This window comes from Oncorhynchus keta, chromosome 18 (genome assembly GCF_023373465.1).
Source record: "Oncorhynchus keta strain PuntledgeMale-10-30-2019 chromosome 18, Oket_V2, whole genome shotgun sequence".
Classification (NCBI taxonomy): domain Eukaryota; kingdom Metazoa; phylum Chordata; class Actinopteri; order Salmoniformes; family Salmonidae; genus Oncorhynchus; species Oncorhynchus keta.
The window spans coordinates 1,926,248-1,948,963 of NC_068438.1; the positions used below are offsets into that span (position 1 = coordinate 1,926,248).

Here is a 22,716-nt window from a genome sequence, read left to right on the forward strand (position 1 = left end):
TTTGGTTTCCATGTGCCATATATTTTCCAACTGTGCTGTGTTTTACATGAATTTGGAACCTTTCTAATTGCATAGTCAAACAGATTGGGAGCTAAAGATGAAAACCTTTCCTACGAGTATCATTATATTGTTGATTGATTGACTATGGCTTTCCAACATGCCCAATACTGCTATTTTTTAGGTTTCATTTTAAATGAAGGTTGTGCATTTTTTTTGCCATTCCTGAAGCTGTGACCAGAAACAAGCAACATAGGGGTATTACCAGAGTAAATTACCTAATGATTCTCTCTTCACAGCAAAATCTGCCGAGCTGAGATTGTTGTATGTCCCACATACTTTATAACATTCTATTGGTGGCATGAATTTTGTATAATCGATTTATTTAAAAAATGTTTTTTTTTGTGCCATGGAATCGGTACATAGAAAATCTCTTCCTAGCTACTTTGCAACCTGTATGGTGCAGCTGTCAAAGTGTTTATCCTCAAATGAAACACATTTTTCTATTTTTGCCAAATATGTTTAGCTTTTTTTCCCCCTTTAATATATGGCAGACAAACAAGTTCCCTAACTTCCCCCTCTTCTACTTGCCTCTTCCATTTTTGTGGTAATGCGGTTGGTTGTAACTTTAGATTGAACAAACATTCACATATATTGTTTGATAGCTGCATACAGTACAGTATGTGACATAACTACACCATTCCTATTCATAATATCATACAATTTTACATTTTTTATCAATCAGTATATTTGAGTTTAGCCATAATATTTATTGTAATATTTGTTCAGTTTTTCTGGAGGATAAAATGTAAATTGTAACCAGTTTTGTATGGATTGTTTGGGAAAGGGCGATACTTCGATCTGTAATTAACCGGAAATTAAAAGTTGGAATCTGTTTAAAGGCAAAATGGCAATTTTTGAACAAAGGATAAGCCTTTCTTAGTGATCTACTGGAGAACCAGTTTAAGTACAACTTACTGAAAGGTTTAATGCTTTAATAATTTCAGCCCCCCAAACTCATATTCATTGTGTAAATAAGCACATTTCATTTTATCTGGCTTAGTGTTCCATAAAGGGGAATATTTTTAGCTCATATTATTTAAAAAGCGAGTCATCTGGAGTAGGCAATGCCATAAACTGTGATAGGACCAACGAGTTAATCAATTAGATTTTTCCATAAACAAACAAGTGTTTACCTCTCCATTGCAGAATCTCGTTTGTTTTTGCAAACTTTCTATTGAAATGTGTTGTGGTAAATTCATTTATATCTTGAAAGATATGAATCCCAGGTATGTCTACTTCACCATCACCCCCATTTTGTTGGTAAACTACAAGGTATGGGGTCTTTTAACGATCCAATACATACTATGGGAAATTTACCATAATTGGGCTTTAGTCCAGAGGCTAGAAAAGTTATATATCTTCATTGAGACCATGCAGTGGTCCAGATTGGGGACTTAAGAAGAAACTTGAGTCATCAGCATACATTGACACTCCTGTTTTTAACCCCTGGAACCCCTTGATGTTCTTGTTGGATCTGATTTTAATAGCTAGCAAATCGATGGCCACAACAAATAGATACGGAGACAACAGACAGCCTTGTTTTACACCTCAAGGCTGCTCAATACATTCAAAGAAGTAACCATTATTTACTATTTTACACCAGGGGTTGCTGTACATAACCCATTGTATAAGAGATTCACCGAAATTAAAAAAGTCCAAGCATTTCTACACTAAATATACAAAAGTATTTGAAAATATATATATTTTAAATAAAAAATCAAGTTTGACACCAACAGGCTCCTGAACACCTTCTATCCCCAAGCCATAAGACTGCTAACAAAATGGCTACATGGACTATCTGATTTGACACTTGAATTTAATTTTTGCTCCGTCTCTGTGCGCACTCACTGACACTCTAACACACACGCACACACACACGCACGCACACACACACACACACGCACACACGCACACACATGCACACACACTTCATTTGCTCACACACACAGATAACATGCGAAAGTGTTATTGTTTGTGATTTCATGATTTAGGGGTTTTCTACATATATATATATATATATATATATATATATATATTTTTTTTTTAAACGCCACTCCTGAATAAGAAACAATGTAATTAACAATTTAGAAACTCATGATTGTAGACCAAGGTAAACCCAATTGATGCCTACAAGAGGGAGTTGACCTCCACATTTGCTCACCCACAAATACTCACATATAATCTTCATATACGCTGCTCTGTTTATCTTATATTCTGATGCCGAGTCACCTTACCCCTATACACATCTACCTCCATCACTCCACTATCCCTGCACATTGTAAATATGGTATTGGTACTGACTCTGAATAACACTTAACTCTCTCGTGTTCTTCTTATTTCTTATTTACATTTTTATTTCTTGTTTTTGTTTTACCTGTTGTTATTTGTAGTACTACATTAATAATGATTACTGCATTGTTGGGTTTACAGCTTGCAATAAAGGCATTTCACTGTATTTGTGCATGTGACATTAAAACTTGAAATTACTAATATGACGTAGCCTACAGAGCACACAAGTTTCTCTATGAATCTTTTAGTAAACAGTCCTAAGATTCAAGGTAACCGTGACAAATATAAGTGGAGAGTGAGGTATTTCATAGAGTGGTGATATGAGTAGCTGCAATTAGTCTGTTATTCGTTTTCTGGCATCAAGTCTACACAGGTCCCACACTAAAACCAGGTTCCAAGACTTATCCTCCGACAACTACATTGGTAGATAAACCCCTAGCCTTCAGCACCAAGATGTTTCCCAGCATGTTAAACATCCAAAACAGCACCTACTTTCCAAGTTCAGAATAGTGGGCCTTTTCTTGGGATGCATCTTTTTAAACTTCCCTTGGAAGCCCTTGGCAGGAAACAGGTCCACATGTAGACTGGCCATGCGAATCATGACCACCTCATCCTGTCCCTTCGAGCAGTCCGTTTCAGCACTCTCCCAATCGTCCCACTCCTTTAGAGACATGCTGGTTGAATGGCAAGGAGCCCACCGCGCAGAGTTCAAGACCTCTGTCCTAGCAACATTGAGGGCAGTGTATTTCTGCTTTTTGTTTAATTTCTCTTCCTTCCTTTTCCTCCTTCCCAGCCCACCATTTGTTATCTAGCGCTCCGTCTGGGGAGAATGACTGTGTGTTGCTGTAAAGAGATGTAGTGGAGCATCCAGCCAGCCTCCAGTCCTGCTAGTGTGTGTTAACCCCTGCACTTGTCAGAGCAGTTTAGCGAGTTACAGTAACATGCATGAATTGGGCAGGTGTCTGATTACTTCATGGTTGGCCCCTCCTCTTTTCAGCCGAGATAACAGAGAGAGACAGAGAGAGAGAGAGAGAGAAAGAGCGCGAGAGAGCGAGAGAGCGAGAGAGAGAGCGAGCGAGAGAGCGAGCGAGAGAGCGAGCGAGAGAGCGAGAGAGAGCGAGAGAGAGAGCGAGAGAGAGAGAGAGGGGCAGAGCCAAAGCTTGGGAGTGAAAGGAGAGGTAACAGGGCCAAGCAAGCGGGGCTCTGCCAACTTCAACAGAACCTTTTATGTGCAGTAGGTGTTACCAAACAAACATTCTCCATACGTTTAACACAGTCCAGGCATGAGGCAGTCTGCACTTTCTCCCAAGACAACACACACGCACAAACACTGGTCCTCAAATTGATCAGCCACTCTGAAAGTTAACATTTCTTTTTGAATTATTTCAGGTACCTCCCCATTTCAAAAACGTTTTAACTAGCTGTGAGCAGCGTTCCGAACCAGAGAGAATGACAGAAGTGGTGTTTAATGCGTTCGAGCTGACTATTCCTCATGTTGATTTCTGGACCCGTATTCATAAAGCATCTCATTGTAGGAGTGCTGATATAGGATCAGGTTTCCCCTGTCCATGTGATCTTATTCATTCTGATTTCCGAGAAAAAACTGATCCTCGATCTGCATTCCGACTCTGAGACGCTTTATGAATAACGCCATGGTTGTCAGGACAATGCAATCCATATCAACCTGAAAGTCACCTCCTCCTCTCGCTGCTTCCTCCGTCACCCTGATCCTGTGCAACGGAGGTTTATGCAAACACCTAGGCTTTAGCTCAGTGGGCTAACACAGTCTTGTGGAGTGCACAAGACCCAGGTTCAAACAATAATCAGATGCCACATCCAGTTCAGTTTTGCGTCAGGGTCACATGTCAGCCCAGCATTTACAACAATGTCTCTCGAGTTTTAAGTCAATTTCCCTCACACAAAAAAGATTGCAATTGCAGTATAACTGCTGTTAAGGTGCAGTATAACTGCAGTTCAAATGCAATACACTGCAGTTATTTTGCAGTGATTCGGCTAGTACTGCATAAAAAATAACACCATACAATGCAGTTACTGCACTTTTACTTTCAAAACTGTAAACATTTTTATGGTTAAAACATTAAATATTAAATACAACCAGTAAAACAAATATATTGCAGAATTGACATGAATTAAAACATGGTTCTCTCTGGGCAGGCTGTATTCAATCAATCTTTTTCAATAGACACGTAAACTGGACACACCTACTGTACATGTACACGTTTTTCCTAAGCTGGTTGGGCTACATCAGTAATACAAACATACTGTGTATGCACTTGAAGGCGTTTTCTGTTTGAAAGAGTGACCACATTTAGCCAGCGAACAACTGGACCATTCTCCCCTGTTCCTGGGCAGCTAAACTGATTTACAATTAGTTTATTGAATGAAAAGGGGAGTAGCTCCTGATTAGTTTCCTAAATACATGTGGATGTTACTCTCGAAACTAAACAAACAGAAATTAACTAAATCAAACAGGATACAGAGAGACAATTCATAAAAGCACCTGAACTGAGTATATCTGAACAGGCTCATTATGCTCTTTTCTTCAAAATAACACGTTAGATATACTGTAATTATACAAACATAAACTATGTCAATATAATTCCAACAGCTCTAACCCAGGAAGTAGCCGATATACACAGGCTGAAAAACTATTAGCTCAATGGTTTTCTACCAGACAGTATAATCGTAGTGAACCGAAATAAAACATAGATCCGAGCAGAACGAAACACCACCCCCTCATCACACTTCCCCTTCTCCACCTTGACTTCCATACAGCTGTCAGAAAAACAGGTAACCTTAATTAAGAAAAACGTGTGTTTAGGACAAACCTGTAAAATAAGTCAGACATAAGGCCTACTATACATTCTCCACCACCGTTGCCTAATGCCACTCCTGTAGCTGACAGGTTACCTACTTTTAAAAAAAGTCCTCTAAGATCCAGGCTCTATGATTAGAAAAACAACAACTAATAAAGCGCAGTACGCCCTATGGGCCCAGGTCAAAACTAGTGCACTATAATGTATAGGGAAGAGGATGCCATTTGGGATGCGGAGCATAGCTCGTAATAAGTTTGTTCACATTTGCCAATAATGCCCTATTTAATAGTTATATGAGAGAACCACTTTTGAAACTAATGCGGACGCTTTTGACCAAAGCCCTATGGACACTGATCAAAACTCGTGCACTATAAAGGGTACAGGGAGCTATTTGGGATGCAACTTAAGACACCTGTGCACACTTTTCTGTTAGCCCAACTAGCTAAGAGGTGTGTTGAGTTCAAACATTTGAAGTATACTTTCCCATATCCAATACCTGTAATGCCTTTTTTTGCATAGTTCTATATTTAGAGGACAGCTGAATGCATGGCTGCCTAACGTTGTTCCTGGAGTGCTACCCTACTGTAAAATGTAGGCCTATTGAACAGTAGACTAATGTTTCACTGAAACAAAAAAAATGTCAAACAATAGCCAAAATGTACACCTTTGCACATGCTTTTGTGAAAAATAAATCAAATAATAAATCCCACATTGCGCATGCTTTTGTGAAAATGCACTGTGCAATTAGGCTACTTTTGCCATTTAATTTATTGAACCATTACATTTTGAGGCTATAATGGCCTACTTAGTCTTCCTTTCTTTTGCAGCATTGTTGAGAAACAGAATAGCGTCCAATGTGCCAGCGGCGCACATATAGTTAGGCCCGAAAGCTTAGGCTTACGCACTAATGGCAGATAAAAAAAAACTCAATGTGGCCTATAGATATGACTTAGAATTATACATTTATGGATTTTTTTAGGCATTGTTTTCTCTTATTCAACCAGCTCACAACGAGGATATAAGCGCACCCAGGAGAACACGGGTTATGAGTCAAACCAATCACTAAGAAACGCACCCACCCAACCCACACACACACACACACACACACACACACACACACACACACACACACACACACACACACACACACACACACACACACACACACACACACACACACCAGCAGAACTCCCACTGATCTCTATCTGTGTGCAAGTGCCTCTGTTTTTCTACTGTCCACTAACTTTCCACAAATACTCCTGTTGAGGTTATTACATTTCGGTATCTATCTCTGGTATTTTAAACATTTCAAGACTGATACAAGCACTGTATCTCAAAGAAATATTGTCCCCTAATCTTGTTTATTCTACCCCATGTCAATGTTTGTGTTTTCAAATAAGCAGGAAGCTTTAGGAATGGCACACAGTTAGTTACCTCCTGGGGCCAGGCAGTGTGATAACCACAACACTGACATGTTTACAGTAAAGACCTGTTAGGACACTCCTTCTGAAATCCAAACTTCATCCCAAACGGTACCCTATTCCCTATGAATAAGGTGCCATTTGGGCCGTCGCCCCAAACTACTGTTATCTGAGAGAGATTCACTGCTGTTGGGGTCAGTTCAGTTTTCAATTCAGGAAGTGAATTGGAAATTAGATTTGGAAAAATCCTCATAGAAAACCATTCAATTCATACATTTAATTTCCATTCACTTCCTGAATCAACTGATTTGAAAACCGAATTGCCCCCTTCCCTGTCCATCCTGCCCTTCTTTTCTAAAATGTTTGAAAGCCAATAAGCAGATCCCTGACATTTTCAAATCCCACTGTACCTTCTCCGCTATGCAATCTGGTTTCCAAGCTGGTCCTGGGTGCACCTCAGGCACGCTCAAGGTTCTAAACGAGATAATAACCGCCATTGATAAAAGACAGTACTGTGCAGCCGTCTTCATCGACCTGGCCAAGGCTTTCAACTCTGTCAATGACCGCATTCTTATCGGCACACTCATTAGCCTTGGCTTCTCAAATGACTGCCTCGCCTGGTTAACCAACTGCTTCTCAGATAGAGTTCAGTGTGTCAAATCGGAGGGCCTGTTGTCAAGACATCTGGCAGTCTATGGGGGTGCCACAGGGTTCAATTCTCAGGCCGACTCTTTTCTCTGTATATATCAATGACGTAGCTCTTGCTGCTGGCGATTCTCTGATCAACCTCTGCGCAGACGACACTGTGCTAACAAACCTCCAAAAGAGTTTCAACGCCATACAACACTCTTTCTGTGGCCTCCAACTGCTTTTAAATGCAAGTAAAACTAAGTACATGCTCTTCAACTGATTTGCTGCCCGCACCCTCCCGCCCAACTAGCATCACTACTCTAGACCTAGAATGGACCTAGAATACTACAAATACTACAAATACCTAGGTGAATGAAGCTACAGCAACCAATGTGATAATGGCTGCTGTCATTTTTGATTGTTTTTGCAGCTCTCGAAATAGCATTTTTGAGTTTGTAAATGGTATAGAATGCAGTAAATGAACTTAAACTTTCTTAAAATGTATTGGGTGAACATGTTGAGATAAAATGACGAGAACAGCGATCGAGAGAGGCCTCAACTAGTGAAACATTTGTCAATTGGCCTGTATTAGCAAAATGTAAACAAATGTTCTGGGTAGCTTGTGAGAATAATATTGAAGAATTCACTGAAACGGTAACTGAGTTGATCAGGAAGTGTATAGGAGATGTTGTACCCACCATCACAAACTTTTACAGATGCACAATTGAGAGCATCCTGTCAGGCTTTATCACCGCCTGGTACGGCAGCTGCACCGCCCACAACCGCAGGGCTCCCCAGAGGGTGGTGAGCACCGCACAACGCATCACCGGGGAAAACTACCTGGCCCTCCAGGACACTTACAGCACCCGATTTTACAGTAAGGCCAAAAAGATCAAGGACAACAACCACCCGAGCCTCTGCCTGTTCACCCCGCTATCATCCAGAAGGCAAGGTCAGTACAGGTGCATCAAAGCTGGCACACAGAGCCTGAAAAAGCTTCTATCTCAAGGCCATAAGACTGTTAAATAGCCATTACCAGCACAGAGAGGCTGCTGCCTATATTCACAGACGTGAAATTATTTTCCACCTTAACTTAAGAGAGTCATAGTTGCTCTCGCCGTAACCTGCGCGTCGCTGATATTTACATATTGATATGAGGAGCACAGCACCGCGACAGGAGTTCCGCTGGTTGGATTTCTTCATTACTGAATAGAACACTAGTCACTTTAATAATGCCACTTTAATAATGTTTACATATCTTGCATTACTCATCTCATATGTATATACTGTATTCTATACTATTCTACTGTATCTTAGTCTCTGCCGCACTGACATTGCTCGTCCATATATTTATATATTCTTAATTCCATTGTTTACTTAGATGTGTGTGTGTATTGGGCATATGTTGTGAACTTGTTAGATATTACTTGTTAGATATTGCTGCACTGTTTAAAATAGAAGCACAAGCATTTCGCTACACCCGCATTAACATCTGCTAAACACGTGTATGAGACCAATAAAATGTGGGTTGATTTGATATATGCTCCTTCAAGGAACCAACTCGGGACCCAGGTAAGCCAAAATTGAAAATTATTTGAGTAGAGCCTGTGGTCAAGCGGTAATGCTCCAGCGGTAATACACCTAGTCATATACTACAGTCGTGGCAAAATGTTTTGAGAATGACACAAATATTAATTTTCACAAAGTCTGCTGCCTCAGTTTGTATGATGGCAATTTGCACATACTCCAGAATGTTATGAAGAGTGATCAGATGAATTGCATGCAAATGAACTGAATCCCAAAAAACATTTCCACTGCATTTCAGCCCTGCCACAAAAGGACCAGCTGACATCATGTCAGTGATTCTCTTGTTAACACAGGTGTGTGTTGACGAGGACAAGGCTGGAGATCACTCTGTCATGCTGATTGAGTTCGATTAACAGACTGTAAGCTTCAAAAGAAGGGGTAAAGTCATTTTCTCTGATGAATCCCCTTTCCGATTGTTTGGGGCATCCAGAAAAAAAGCTTGTATGGAGAAGACAAGGTGAGTGCTACCATCAGTCCTGTGTCATGCCAACAGTAAAGCATCCTGAGACCATTCATGTGTGTGGTTGCTTCTCAGCCAATAGAGTGGGCTCACTCACAATTTTGCCTAAGAACACAGCCACGAATAAAGAATGGTACCAACACATCCTCCGAGAGTATCCTCCCAACCGTCCAGGAACAGTTTGGTGACAAACAATGCCTTTTCCAGCATGATGGAGCACCTTGCCATAAGGCAAAAGTGATAACTAAGTGGAGCAAAACATAGATATTATGGGTCCATGGCCAGGAAACTCCCAAGACCTTAATCCCATTGAGAACGTGTGGTCAATCCTCAAGAGGCGGGTGGACAAACAAAACCCCACAAATTCTGACAAACTCCAAGCATTGATTATGCAAGAATGGGCTGCCATCAGTCAGGATGTGGCCCAGAATTTAATTGACAGCATGCCAGGGCGGATTGTAGAGGCCATGAAATACACTGGAAATATTGACTCTTTGCATCAACTTCATGTAATTGTCAATAAAAGCCTTTGACACTTATGAAATACTTGTAATTATACTTAGTATTCCATAGTAACATCTGACAAAAATATCTAAAGACACTGAAGCAGCAAACTTTGTGGAAATTAATACTTGTGTCATTCTCAAAACTTTTGGCCATGACTGTATTCCCCACCGTAGACTGTGGTTCAATCCCCATGTTTACCCTTCCTACTGTACTCCCACTTGCCTGTCTCCCCCTCTGTTGCTAACTGTATGTGTAACAAAATTGTTTTTGAAGGCACCTACATTTCCAGTTTGCTTCAGGCATTCTGGAAAACAACCATCCAAATGGTTGAGACTATCATTTAGATATTATTAAGAAAACAACAGAAATATGTAATGTAGCATGATGTCCACCTGAACTGCATCCTGAAGGTAGTTTTTGATTTATCACTCACAGCACATTACCAGTGAAAAGTTTTAGTACACCTACAGTACTTATTCAAGGGTTTTTCTTAATTTTTACTATTTTCAACTATGTAGAATAATAGTGAAGACATCAGAACTATTAAATAAAACATATGGAATCATGTAGTAACCAAAAAAGTGTAAAACAAATCTATATATATTTTACATTTGAGATTCTTCAAATAGCCACCCTTTGCCTTGATGACATCTTTGCACACTCTTGTCATTCTCTCTTCCAGCTTCATGAGGTAGTCACCTGGAATGCATATTAGTGTTGGTACCTTAATTGGTTTTGAACAGAGTGATTACTGGAGTAAGTTCTGTTGACATAAATGCAGTGAGTTCCGTTGACTGGTTCTGCTGACTTACGCCTAAAACCAGCACAACCTCTACAATCAAGTCATATGTAAATGTAGAGTATTCATTATGCTATGGTGGTAGAGCGCCCTCAACTGTCAAACAAGTGGATAGGACAAAAGCTCCAATGAACCCTGTATTGTCATCATGGCCACATTCCTGTTTGCACAGCATCAATAGAGATACTGTAAAAAGGACTATTTTTGATTCTGACTCAACATTTTTTTGTATGTTTAATATTTAATCATTTTAGCCCCCCGAATTCATATTCATTATATAAATGGTAACACGATCTTGTCTTGGATGAAATTCTTTCCCGGGCACTACAACCTTCTCATCAGAACGGTCCATGGATATTACCTCTGTCATGGGAACATGGTCGCCGAACAGGCACGGGTCGGCAAATAACTCACAAGGTATACTGTACAATCCATGTCTAGAAGCTGGGCTAGGCAAGAACAGTATGCTCTCTATCCAACCCTGTGCATCCCACTTCCTGGAGGACTCATGCAGCTTACATAAATCCTTAACTCAGCATGACGCAACAGCATGACGCAACAGAAACCGGGATTCCTTGGACCAGGCAATGTTTTTCCACTCCTCACTGGTCCAGTGCTGATTGCGTGCCCACTGGAGCCACTTCTTGTTTTTAGCTGATAGGTGTGGAACCCGGTGTGGTCATCTGCTGCAATAGCCCATCCGTGACAAGGATCGAGGAATTGTGCTTTCAGAGATGGCATTCTGCACACCTCTGTTGTACTGCACCGTTATGTGCCTGTTTGTGTTCCGCCTGTTAGCTTGCACGATTCTTGCCATGCTACTTCAAGCCCTCTAATCAATGAGCTGTTTTCGCCCACAAGTATAATGTTGACTGGATGTTTTTCGGGAAAACCCAAGAAAGACACTGTCGTGCGTTTAAAGCCCAGGAGGCCAGCCGTTTCTGAGATACTGGAACTAATCACAGAGTGTGCAGTGCATTCAGAAAGTATTCAGACCCTTTCCCTTTTCCACATATTGTTACGTTACAGCCTTGTTCTAAAATTGCATTAAAAAAAACCATTAACCTCTTTAATCTACAAAAAATACCCCATAATGACAAAGAAAAAAATGTTTTTTAGAAAATGTTGCAAATATATAAAAAATGTAAAACTGAAATACCTTATTTACATAAGTATTCAGACCCTTTTACTACGAGACTTGAAATTGAGCTCAGGTGCATCCTGTTTCCATTGATCATCCTAGAGATGTTTCTACAACTTGATTGAAGTCCACGTGTGGTACAGAGAAGGACAACCATCTCTGTGGCACTCCACCAATCAGGCCTTTATCGTAGAGTGGCCAGACGGAAGCCACTCCTCAGTAAAAGGCACATGAAAGCCTGCTTGGAGTTGGCCAAAAGGCACCTAAAGGACTCTCTGACCATGACAAACAAGATCATCTGGTCCCCAAAACAACACAGGAGTGGCTTCGGGACAAGTCTCGGAATGTCCTTGAATGGCCCAGTCAGAGCCAGGACTGAACTAAATCGAACATCTCTGGAGAGACCTGGAAATAGCTGTGCAGCGACACTCCCCATCCAACCTGACAGAGCTTGAGAGGATCTGCAGAGAAGAATGTGAGAAACACCCCAAATACAGGTGTGCCAAGCTGGTAGCGTCATACCCAAGAAGACTCAAGGCTGTAATTGATGCCAAAGGTTCTTCAACAAATTACTGATTATTACAAATTATTATATTTGCAAACTGTTTTAAAAACCTGTTTTTGCTGTGTCATTATGGGGTATTGTGGGAAAATGGAGTGGGAAAATACGATTTAATCCATTTTAGAATAAGGCTGTAACATAACAAAATGTGGAAAAAGTCAAGGGGTCTGAATACTTTCCGAATACACTGTATATACTGTGTCACCAGTGACCCATGACCCAAATTGTAGTGCTCTCTAGTGTACAAATTAAGTGTAATATATAATGCCTGACAGACAACACAACAATTTCTCTCTGACAGATTGGCAAAACAGAGCACACTTCAGTATGGTCAGCGAAACCAACTCTTTCAGACACATAAAGCCCTGTTCAAGCTGTTTCCATGGGGAGCAGCAGTAGCACAAGCAGCTAGCCTGGTGAATAATTGATATCGAGCTAATGTTAGTACAAGCTCATATAAGGTCAACTAACTTTACAGAGAATGGCGCGACAAACACAAAACATCCAGTCAGCTCAAAGCTGTCGACAAAATGATACACTAACTGTCCTACTGTAATCCTATTTGAAATATCGAGTTTGTCATTAGATACAATTGGGTAAAGTTATTGAGACTAACATGTCTAATATACACCATTTAGAAGACACGTTAATGTATTGCAAAGTGACATAGTGAGTGCGTAGATTTTGAGTGTGTATATTTTGAGTGTGTATATTTTGAGTATGTATTTGTGATCCCTGTGGGAAATCCCCACAACTAGTCCTACACAGTCTTACCAACTGAGCCACACAGGACCATGACTGGACTCCTACTGGATGTAGAATGTCTTGGTTCATCTGTTGCTCCTGAGTCTCTCACAGTGGTTCTTCAAAGGAGGACTTGGGGAATGTGATGCATGCTTGAAAGACAGACATTCCGTGATGACAAGCTAATAGGCAACGTCTCATCAAGACTCTCATTTTACCTGCCCTCAATGGTAAACCATGACCTTATGAACCCATCTAGAAATGGAGTAGGTCGAAGTTGCCCCTAGACGCTGATCTTGAGTCAGTTTAGCAATTCCTGCACCAATGCTTAAGGTTAGGATGGGGGACACTTCACCTGGGGCTCTAGAAACATACATTCCCTCCTCCCACCGGCCCACCTGCTCTCCAAAGCACACACCAACAGCACTAGTATCACGAACTAACTATCATCACGACTGAATGAATGAACTAACGAACAAATGAACGGACAGACAAACTCACTGATTAACTAACTGACTGACTGACAGTATGACTGATATTACCTGCTTATATACAGTATACTTGTCATACATAGTTAAACAAAGGTAAATATATATATATATATATATATATTTTTTTTTTAAATACTTCACAGTAGCATTTACATTCCTAACATGATAGCCTTGCTACTAGGCTACAAGGAAAACCAATAACTTATTAAACAAATACTGGGCACAGCTGATCACTGAAACAGGCCTTACCTAAGATGAAGCAAGTAATTATTAAACAGATAGTTCCCTACTCCCTGGCAATGTTCTCTCTCAGCAGGGTTATCAGACAATAGTACCATTCACTTGCTGCATAGAGGCCGTCACAGCACACCTGTCCACCTGTCCCGATGCTACCTATCTATTATCAGCCAGGGGCTTCGCACGCTAGACACTATGGCTGCATCTCAATGGTGAGGGTGGCTTCCTCTCCTAATCTCCTTTCCTTGTGAAAACACAAGATCTTTATCTATAGTACCAGTCACTAGTTTAAGGGATGGGTGGTAGAGTTAGAAAGTAATTAAGGAAAATACATTTTTTTTAAAAGATGTGTATATATATGTATGCATTTATATGCATGTATGTATGTATGTTTATATGTATGTATTTATGTGTGTATGTATGTATTTATGTGTATGCATGCATGTACACTTCCGATCAAAAGTTTGGGGTCACATGGAAATGTCCTTGTTTTGAAAGAAAATCACATTTTTTGTCCATTAAAATGACATCAAGTCAATCAGAAATACAGTGTAGACATTGTTAATGTTGTAAATGACTATTGTAGCTGGAAATTGTGGATTTTAATGGAATATCTAGATAGTCGTACAGAGGCTCATTATCAGCAACCATCACTCCTGTGTTCCACATTGTGTTAGCTAATCCTAGTTTATAATTTTAAAAGGCTAATTGATCATTAGTAAACCCTTTTAGCACAGATGAAAACTGTTGTGCTAATTAAAGAAGCAATAAAACGGACCTTCTTTAGACAAGTTGAGTATCTGGAGCATCAGCATTTGCGGGTTCTTACAGGTTCAAAATGGCCAGAAACAAAGTACTATCTTCTGAAAATCGTGACTTGTTCTGAGAAATTAAGGGTATTCCATGCGAGAAATTGACAAGAAACTGAAGATCTGGCACAATGCTGTGTACTATTGTAGAAAAATAGTGAAGACATCAAATGGAATAATGTATAGTTGAAGTCGGAAGCTCACATTCACCTTAGCAAAATACATTTAATCTCAGTTTGTCACAATTCCTGACATTTAATCCAAGTAAAAATTCCCTGTCTTTAGGTCAATTAGGATCACCACTGTATTTTGGCCCATTCCTTCTGACAAAGCTGGTGTAACTGAGTCAGGTTTGTAGGCCTCTTTGCTCGCACACACTTTTTCAGTTCTGCCCACATATTTTCTATAGAATTGAGGTCAGGGCTTTGTGATGGCCACTCCAATACTGTGGCTTTGTTGTTCTTAAGCCATTTTGCCACAATTTAGGAAGTATGCTTGGGGTCATTGTTTATTTGGAACACCCATTTGCAACCAAGCTCTAACTGATGTCTTGAGATGTTGCTTCAATATATCCACATAATTGTCCTTTCCTCGTGATGCCATCTATTTTGTGAAGTCCCTCATGCAGCAAAGCACCTACACAACATGATGCTGCCACCCTCGTGCTTCACGGTTGGGATGGTGTTCTTTGGCTTGCAAGCCTCCCCCTTGTTCCTCCAAACACAGCGATGGTCATTATAGCCAAACAGTTCTATTTTTGTTTAATCAGAACAGAGGACATTTCTCAGAAAAGTACAATCTTTGTCCCCATGTGCAGTTGCAAACCGTAGTCTGGCTTTTTTATGGCGGTTTTAGAGCTGTGGCTTCTTCCTTGCTGAGCGGCATTTAAGGTTATGTCGATATAGGACTTGTTTTACTGTGGATATAGATATTGTTGTACCTGTTTCCTCCAGCATCTTCACAACGTCCTTTGCTGTTGTTCTGGGATTGATTTGCACTTTTCGCACCAAAGTACGTTCATCTCTAGGAGACAGAACGCGTCTCCTTCCTAAGCAGTATGACGGCTGCGTGGTCCCATGGTGTTTCTACTTGCGTACTATTGTTCGTACAGATGAACGTGGTACCTTCAGGCATTTGGAAATTGCTCCCAAGGATGAACCAGACTTGTGGAGGTCTACAATTTTTTTCTGAGATCTTGGCTGATTTCTTTTGATTTTCCCATGATGTCAAACAAAGAGGCACTGAGTTTGAAGGTAGGCCTTGAAATACATCCACAGGTACACTTCCAATTGACCAGCCCAGCAGAAGCTTCTAAAGCCATGACATCTTTTTGTTGAATTTTTAAAGCTGTTTAAAGGTACAGCCAACTTAGTGTATGCAAACGTCTGACCCACTGGAATTGTGATACAGTGAATTATAAGTGGAATAATCTGTCTCTAAAGTATTTTTGGAAAAATTACTTGTGTCATGCACCAAATAGATGTCCTTACCGACTTGCCAAAACTATAGTTTGTTGAAATGAAATTTGTGGAGTGGTTGAAAAACGAGTTTTAATGACTCCAACCTAAGTGTACAGTATGTAAACTACCGACTTCAACTGTCGTAACAAAAAAAGTGTTAAACAAATCAAAATATATTAAAGATTAGAAGTAGCCGCCCTTTGCCTTGTTGACTGCTATGCACACTCTTGGCATTTTCTCAACCAGCTTCATGAGGAATGCTTTTTCAACAGTCTTGAAGGAGTTCCCACATATGCTGAGCACTTGTTGGCTGCTTTTCCTTCACTCTGCGATCCGACTCATACAAAACCATCTCAATTGGGTTGAGGTCGCGTGATTGTGGAGGCCAGGTCATGTAATGCGGCACTCCATCACTCTCCTTGGTCAAATAGCCCTTACACAGCCTGGAGGTGTGTTTTGGGTCATTGTCCTGTTGAAAAACAAATGATAGTCACACTAAGCCGAAACCAGATGTGATGGCGTATCGCTGCAGAATTCTATGGTAGCCAAGCTACCGTCCCACCTCCTCCTCCATGCTTCACAGTGGGAACCACACATGCGGAGATCATCCATTCACCTACTCTGCTTCTCACAAAGACAGGGCGGTTGGAAAGAAAAATCTCAAATTTGGACTCAAAGGGCCCAAAGGACAGATTTCCAATGGTCTAATGTCCATTGCTCGTGTTTCTCTGCCCAAGCAAGTCTCTTCTTATTATTGTTGTCCTTTAGTACTGGTTTCTTTTCAGCAATTCAACCATGAAGGCCTGATTCACACAGTCTTCTTTTGTTAAGATGTGTCTGTTACTTGAACTCTGTGAAGCATTTATTTGGGCTGCAGTCTCTGAGGCTGGTAACTCTAAAAACCTATCCTCTGCAGCAGAGGTAACTCTGGGTCTTCCATTCCTGTGGCGGTCCTCATGAGAGCCAGTTTCATCATAGCGCTTGATGGTTTTTGTGACTGCACTTCTAGAAACTTTCTTGACTGACATTCATGTCTTAAAGTAATGATGGGCTGTCATTTATCTGTGCTTATTTGAGCTGTTCTTGCCATAATATGGACTTGGTCTTTTACCAAATAGGGCTATCTTCTCTATACCACCCTTACCTTGTCATAACACAACTGATTGGCTCAAACGCATTAAGAAAGAAAGAAAATCCACAAATTACACCTGTTAATTGAAATGCATTCCAGGTGACTACCTCATGAAGCTGGTTGAGAGAATGCCAAGAGTGTGCAAAGCTGTCAGTACATTTTTTTGACTGGTACTGTAAATATGTTTGAAGCCTACCAAGATGACCTTGCTCTGACCTGTCCAGAACATTTACATCAGTGCAGGAAAGGAGACAAGGAGAGGAGGAAGCAACTTTAGACTATTGAGATGAGCCCATCAAAGGATACGTACAGAGGAATCTAATTGAAATTATTGAGGAGAGGAAGCCACTTTAGGCAATTGAGATGAAAAAACATCATCTCAGCCCTCGCCACCGAGCAGCCTATCCAGTTAGAGGTTACCAAGCACTCACTAGCTGTGTTCGAATACTCATACTAACCGCACTAACCGTACTATTTCTGATGTAAATTGAGTATAAAGTATGCTTATTAGCCATAGTGTAGATATGGTTAGTATGTCAAAAGTTCCTGGATGTCGTACTACATTTTTAAAAAAGACGTATACAAGCAATGGACAATATTTCCGTATTTTTAGGGCCCATAATGCAATTCTTCAGAAAATGGGTGTGGCATTTTCAGATTTGAAGAAAATGGCAGAAAATATGCAGCTGAAGTCCGACGAGAGCGGATACAAATTCGTTGCTTTAACTAATTAGGACAAATGTTAATAACATGTTGAGAAAAGTAATTACTTTTCAAACAAGTTACGTTACAGATGATTTATTTAATTTTTATTTAACTAGGCAAGTCAGTTAAAGAACAAATTCTTATTTTCAACGACAGCCTAGGAACAGTGCCTGTTCAGGGGCAACACTCTAACTACTAGGCTACCCTGCCGCCCCATTATGTTGGCTACTAGGCTACCCTGCCGCCCGAATTTGTTAGCTACACTATTCTTACGAACCGCATAGCATATCACTACAGGAGTTTGTACCGGGTATGTTAGCTACCTACGTTAGTTGGTTACTAATACATCAAACTTGCCAGTATATTTACTTTATGCTATCTAACTAACTACCCAATGTTTATTGACATGATTATTCACGTCATTCATAGCTTAGCTAAGTAGTATAGTGGTTAGGGTGTGTTCATAAATTCACTCTGACTATCTACTCCAATTTCAGAGCACTCTCGTCTGACTGAGCAAGTGCACAGAATAAACTGATGAATTTACTAACGCTCAACACCCGTTGAATGTGGCCAGTGAAGTAAATGTTGGCAAAAAAGCATAAATAAATTGTTACCAGCAGCAGTCACCAACACTCTGGATAACATGAAAACTGCCTAAGCAGTTAGGGAAAGTAAAATGTTCAGAGTGAGGTGTTCTCTCATTTGCTCATTTGTGTCTGGAAGAAGTAATACTTATTAAGAATGTAGTATACAGTATGTTAGTATGGGTATTCGAACACAGCTACTGTCTTCCATTTTGAAAAGGAAAGGAAAGTCACCTGTTGGCTTAAATTGGACAGTCGACCCACGGACACCAGTGGGCGACAGCCATATCAAGTGACACCAAAGGTCATTATGGATTGAATAGGTTTTAATCAGAGCCTCTGAACAATATAGCACACTATTTATTTCACCCTTTTTTTACAGGGAAGGGCTTGAGGGTATTTTGGCAAGGTAGTCAATGGCCCTGTCCATAAACACTCCCTAGCCCCTACCCCTAGACACTTCTGTAGATTTAGGAGAACTGGATACAGTATGTGTAAGCAATATGGCTAATATTCCATACAGCCTACCAAATGGAAAGGAGTGTCTCCTACTTTATTTCTTAAACATACGCAATATTTTAAGATCTACACAAGGCTGTAGGGGGCATGGGCTACGGTGTTGTATATTCTCATGGTCTAAAAGACCATTTCAACCACCTACTGAAGTTTTCTAAATGGATCAGGATATGAATTATGCAAACATCTTATCATAAAACTACATTTAAAAATGTGTGTGTTCATATTTCACGACATCAAAATAGGTTACACCATGACTGTTCTTAAATAAATGAAGTAAAATGTGAGAATTTGAAAGTCTTTCTGTTGGATGGAAAGCATTACCTCCTGGGCACAGACGTTAGTTCAACGTCGAGTTTTGATTTACATGAGGTTGAGTTGTCAACAAATGTGAATTGAACAGGAAATAATAATAAATAAATAAGCTGTCATTGGATTTAGGTTCAAAGTTGGGTGAAAAAAAATACATTGATGACTTTTTGCAAATCCAATCAGTTTTCCACGTTGATTTAACATCATCACATAGATATTTTTTTTGTTAAAATGATCTGGAAAGAATGTTGATTCAACCATTTTTTTCCAGCCTTTGTCTTTTCAAAATAATAATAATGAATGGGCTGTTAGTTCATGAAACCATTGTGTGTGTGTGTGTGTGTGTGTGTGTGTGTGTGTGTGTGTGTGTGTGTGTGTGTGTGTGTGTGTGTGTGTGTGTGTGTGTGTGTGTGTGTGTGTGTGTGTGTGTGTGTGTGTGTGTGTGTGTAAGATATAGCCTACATTGTAGTCAATGCAGTAAATATAGCTTATTATAAACCGGGTCGTTTGGCTCCTGGATGCTGATTGGCTGAAAGCTGTGGTATATCAGAAAATATACCAAGGGTATGAAGCAAAACTACTTGTTTACTGTTCTAAGTATGTTGATAACCTGTTTATAATAGCAATAAGGCACCTCAGGGGTTTGTGGTATATGGCAAATATACCACGTCTAAGGGCTGTATCCAGGCATTCCGCATTGCATCGTGCATAACAGCTCTTAGGTTAAAACCTCTACAGGATCAGTGTCCCCCACACAGGACAGTTAAACTAACATAGGCTAATGTGATTAGCATGAGGTTGTAAGTAACATGAAATATCTGATATGGGCAGAAAGCTTAAATTCTTGTTAAATGAACTGCACTGTCCAATTTACAGTAGCAATTACAGTGAAAGAATACCATGCTATTGTTTGAGGAGCGCACACAATTATGAACTTGAAAATGTATTAATAAACCAATTAGGCACATTTGGGCAGTCTTGATACAACATTTTGAACAGATCAGTCTAAAAACTTTGCACGTGCACTGCTGCCATCTAGTGGCCTAAATCTAAATTGCGCCTGGGCTGGAATAATACATTAAGGCCTTTCTATTGCATTTCAAAGATGGTACAATACAAAAAAAACACAGTTTTTTTGTATGATATTTTACCAGATCTAATGTGTTATATTCTCCTACATTAATTTCACATTTCTACAAACTTCAAAGTGTTTCCTTTCAAATGGCATCAAGAATATGCATATCCTTGCTTCAGGTCCTGAGCTACAGGCATTTAGACTTGGGTATGTCATTTTAGGTGAAAATTGGAAAAACGGGTTGGATCCTTAAGGTCCGTTCCAAAGATTATGCCGAACAAAAGTATGTAGAACTACATAAAAAATGATGCTGCGTTTGAGTAGTTTGCGTAAAGTGTGTAGCGGCCTACACGGACCATCTCTGTTTGCCTAGAGTGTGAAGAGTGCTTCAACTGTGGCATATTGGCCATACCACAACCCCAGCCTTATTGCTTATTTGATATCAAATATTTTACGGACTAGGCCTACAACCAAGTGCTTTGTAACTTGTAAAAGCAAAAAACTAATTTTGTTGCCACATGCAAATAGATTCTTAAATAAATCATCAAAATAGGTTGACGTGTTTTGAAGAGGAATAGCAGGTAATAGCATCCTTATTGATGGCATATACTGTACTGCAGACTATGTCAACCAGCCCTACAATGATGGCAAAGAATATCATAACTAAAATCACCCAACACTCCACCGAAAACAACATTGTTGGAGCACGTTGAAAGAAAACCATACACCCACGCGTTTGCTGTTTGAAAGTCATTGCCAAGATCGCCCACTTCAAGCATTTGCTTGAAATGGGTTAAAATAACGTTTTATGCGCAATGACAAATGAATAATGCAAGCATTTCAACATAACCAATATCATCTCATCCCCATTTCACAAACTTCTACTCAAAAGGTTTTTTCTGTTGGTTATCATATCGATAAAGTACAATAAACTAAGTACTTATCATGTAATCTTGTTTTCTGCAGGAGCTTGAATAATTTATGTTGTGACTATTTCCATGCGGTATCATATGACTGACTGTATTAAGCAGGGGTAGGTAACTAGATTTTTGTCGGGGAGAATGGTCGGGGGCAAGTAAGCCCAAAAAGAGATCGAATTTAAAAATAAGAACCATTTCATACCTTGATTACATTGAGACACAGTCACATCCCACTGGGTACACACTGCTCGATTCAATGTTGTTTCCGGATGATTTCAATGAAATTACATTAAACCTATGTGGAATAGGCATTTAACTGACGTCTGTGCCCGTGGGATGTCTATTTTTTATTTGTGGGAATACTTAAATACAGATTTCCTAAATTAAACACTTTTTTGCAGAATTAGTGATTTTAGTATTTTTTACCCGCAAAATATCCTTACAAAAAACAATGGTCTAAAGGATAATGTCATACATAAAGAAATGCGCTTATGAAAGAATGTTAAATACCTGTAACTGTTTCAGGTGCTCATTGGTTCTGTTCTTAGTCCATCTCCTTGCCAAACATGTTGTCGAAGTTCTTGTCTCAGTCAGTGGTCCCTAAAACTGCACTTGCTCGCTCGCTCTCTCGCTCTCTCTCCCTCTCAGATGCCTTCTCTATCAACACTGCTCCCTGCACTATTAAAGCACAGAGACAGGTTCCACCCCTAGCAACCACAGACTCATCCAGAGAAGTGATGATGCATAATGAACAGCAGAAGTTTGATTCTGGAGAATAGAATATTATAGAATAGAATAGAGCAGTTGCCGTCGGTCTCCTGTATAGAGTGCCGTTTTTAAGGGGTCAAGTGCCTTGCTCAAGGGCACAATGGCAGGAGAGAGTACCTGAAATCAGAGAACAGCAGTCCAAATATTTAAAAGCATGATCACTTGCTTTTTCCAGAAAATACTTTGTGACAATATGACTGCTGATGTGCTTTAACTTAAAGAGTTAGATTTGTAAACTGAAAAATTCAGGCGAAATTGGCCATGCTTTGCAATATAATTGTATGACTACTCCAGACCATTAACTCCTGTAGGCTAACAGATCCTGTGTTTTCTGTTTTGCAATGGGGGATGGCCTGCCTGCACCAAGACCTCTTCAAGAATAATTCATAATTATGTATTATTCATATATCAAGGATACTGTATATTGAAATGTCCATGAACAGCTGTAAATACTGCAGATTGTACCTTTAAGACGCTAATTTATCTGCGAATAATGCTGTTATTAATATATGCTATTTAGCAGCTGCTTTTATCCAAAGCGACTTACAGTCATACACTTATCTAGTCCTTATTTTGGCAATAAATTATGCAAATTATGAAAGCTAAGACATTGTTTTAAAAAATCAGAATGAAACCCCTAAAACAGATCAATTAAAATGTTGATGAA

The 22,716-nt window shown here is 39.9% G+C and overlaps 1 protein-coding gene across 3 annotated transcripts in view; it reads right to left on the reverse strand.

Annotated features, from left to right (window-relative positions):
• The window catches only part of LOC118397034 (protein furry homolog), a 231,669-nt gene extending 209,736 nt beyond the window's left edge, over positions 1-21,933 (reverse strand). For 2 of the 3 annotated variants that reach the window (XM_052467092.1, XM_052467096.1), the window contains exon 1: positions 2,842-3,247. In XM_052467092.1, coding sequence (XP_052323052.1) covers positions 2,842-3,022 — 181 coding nt within the window. In that variant the 5' untranslated portion in view covers positions 3,023-3,247. Of the gene's footprint in view, positions 1-2,841; positions 3,248-21,791 lie in introns of those variants that run through there. The other variant, XM_052467095.1, reaches the window with a different exon arrangement.
• Positions 21,934-22,716: the final 783 nt, after the last annotated feature.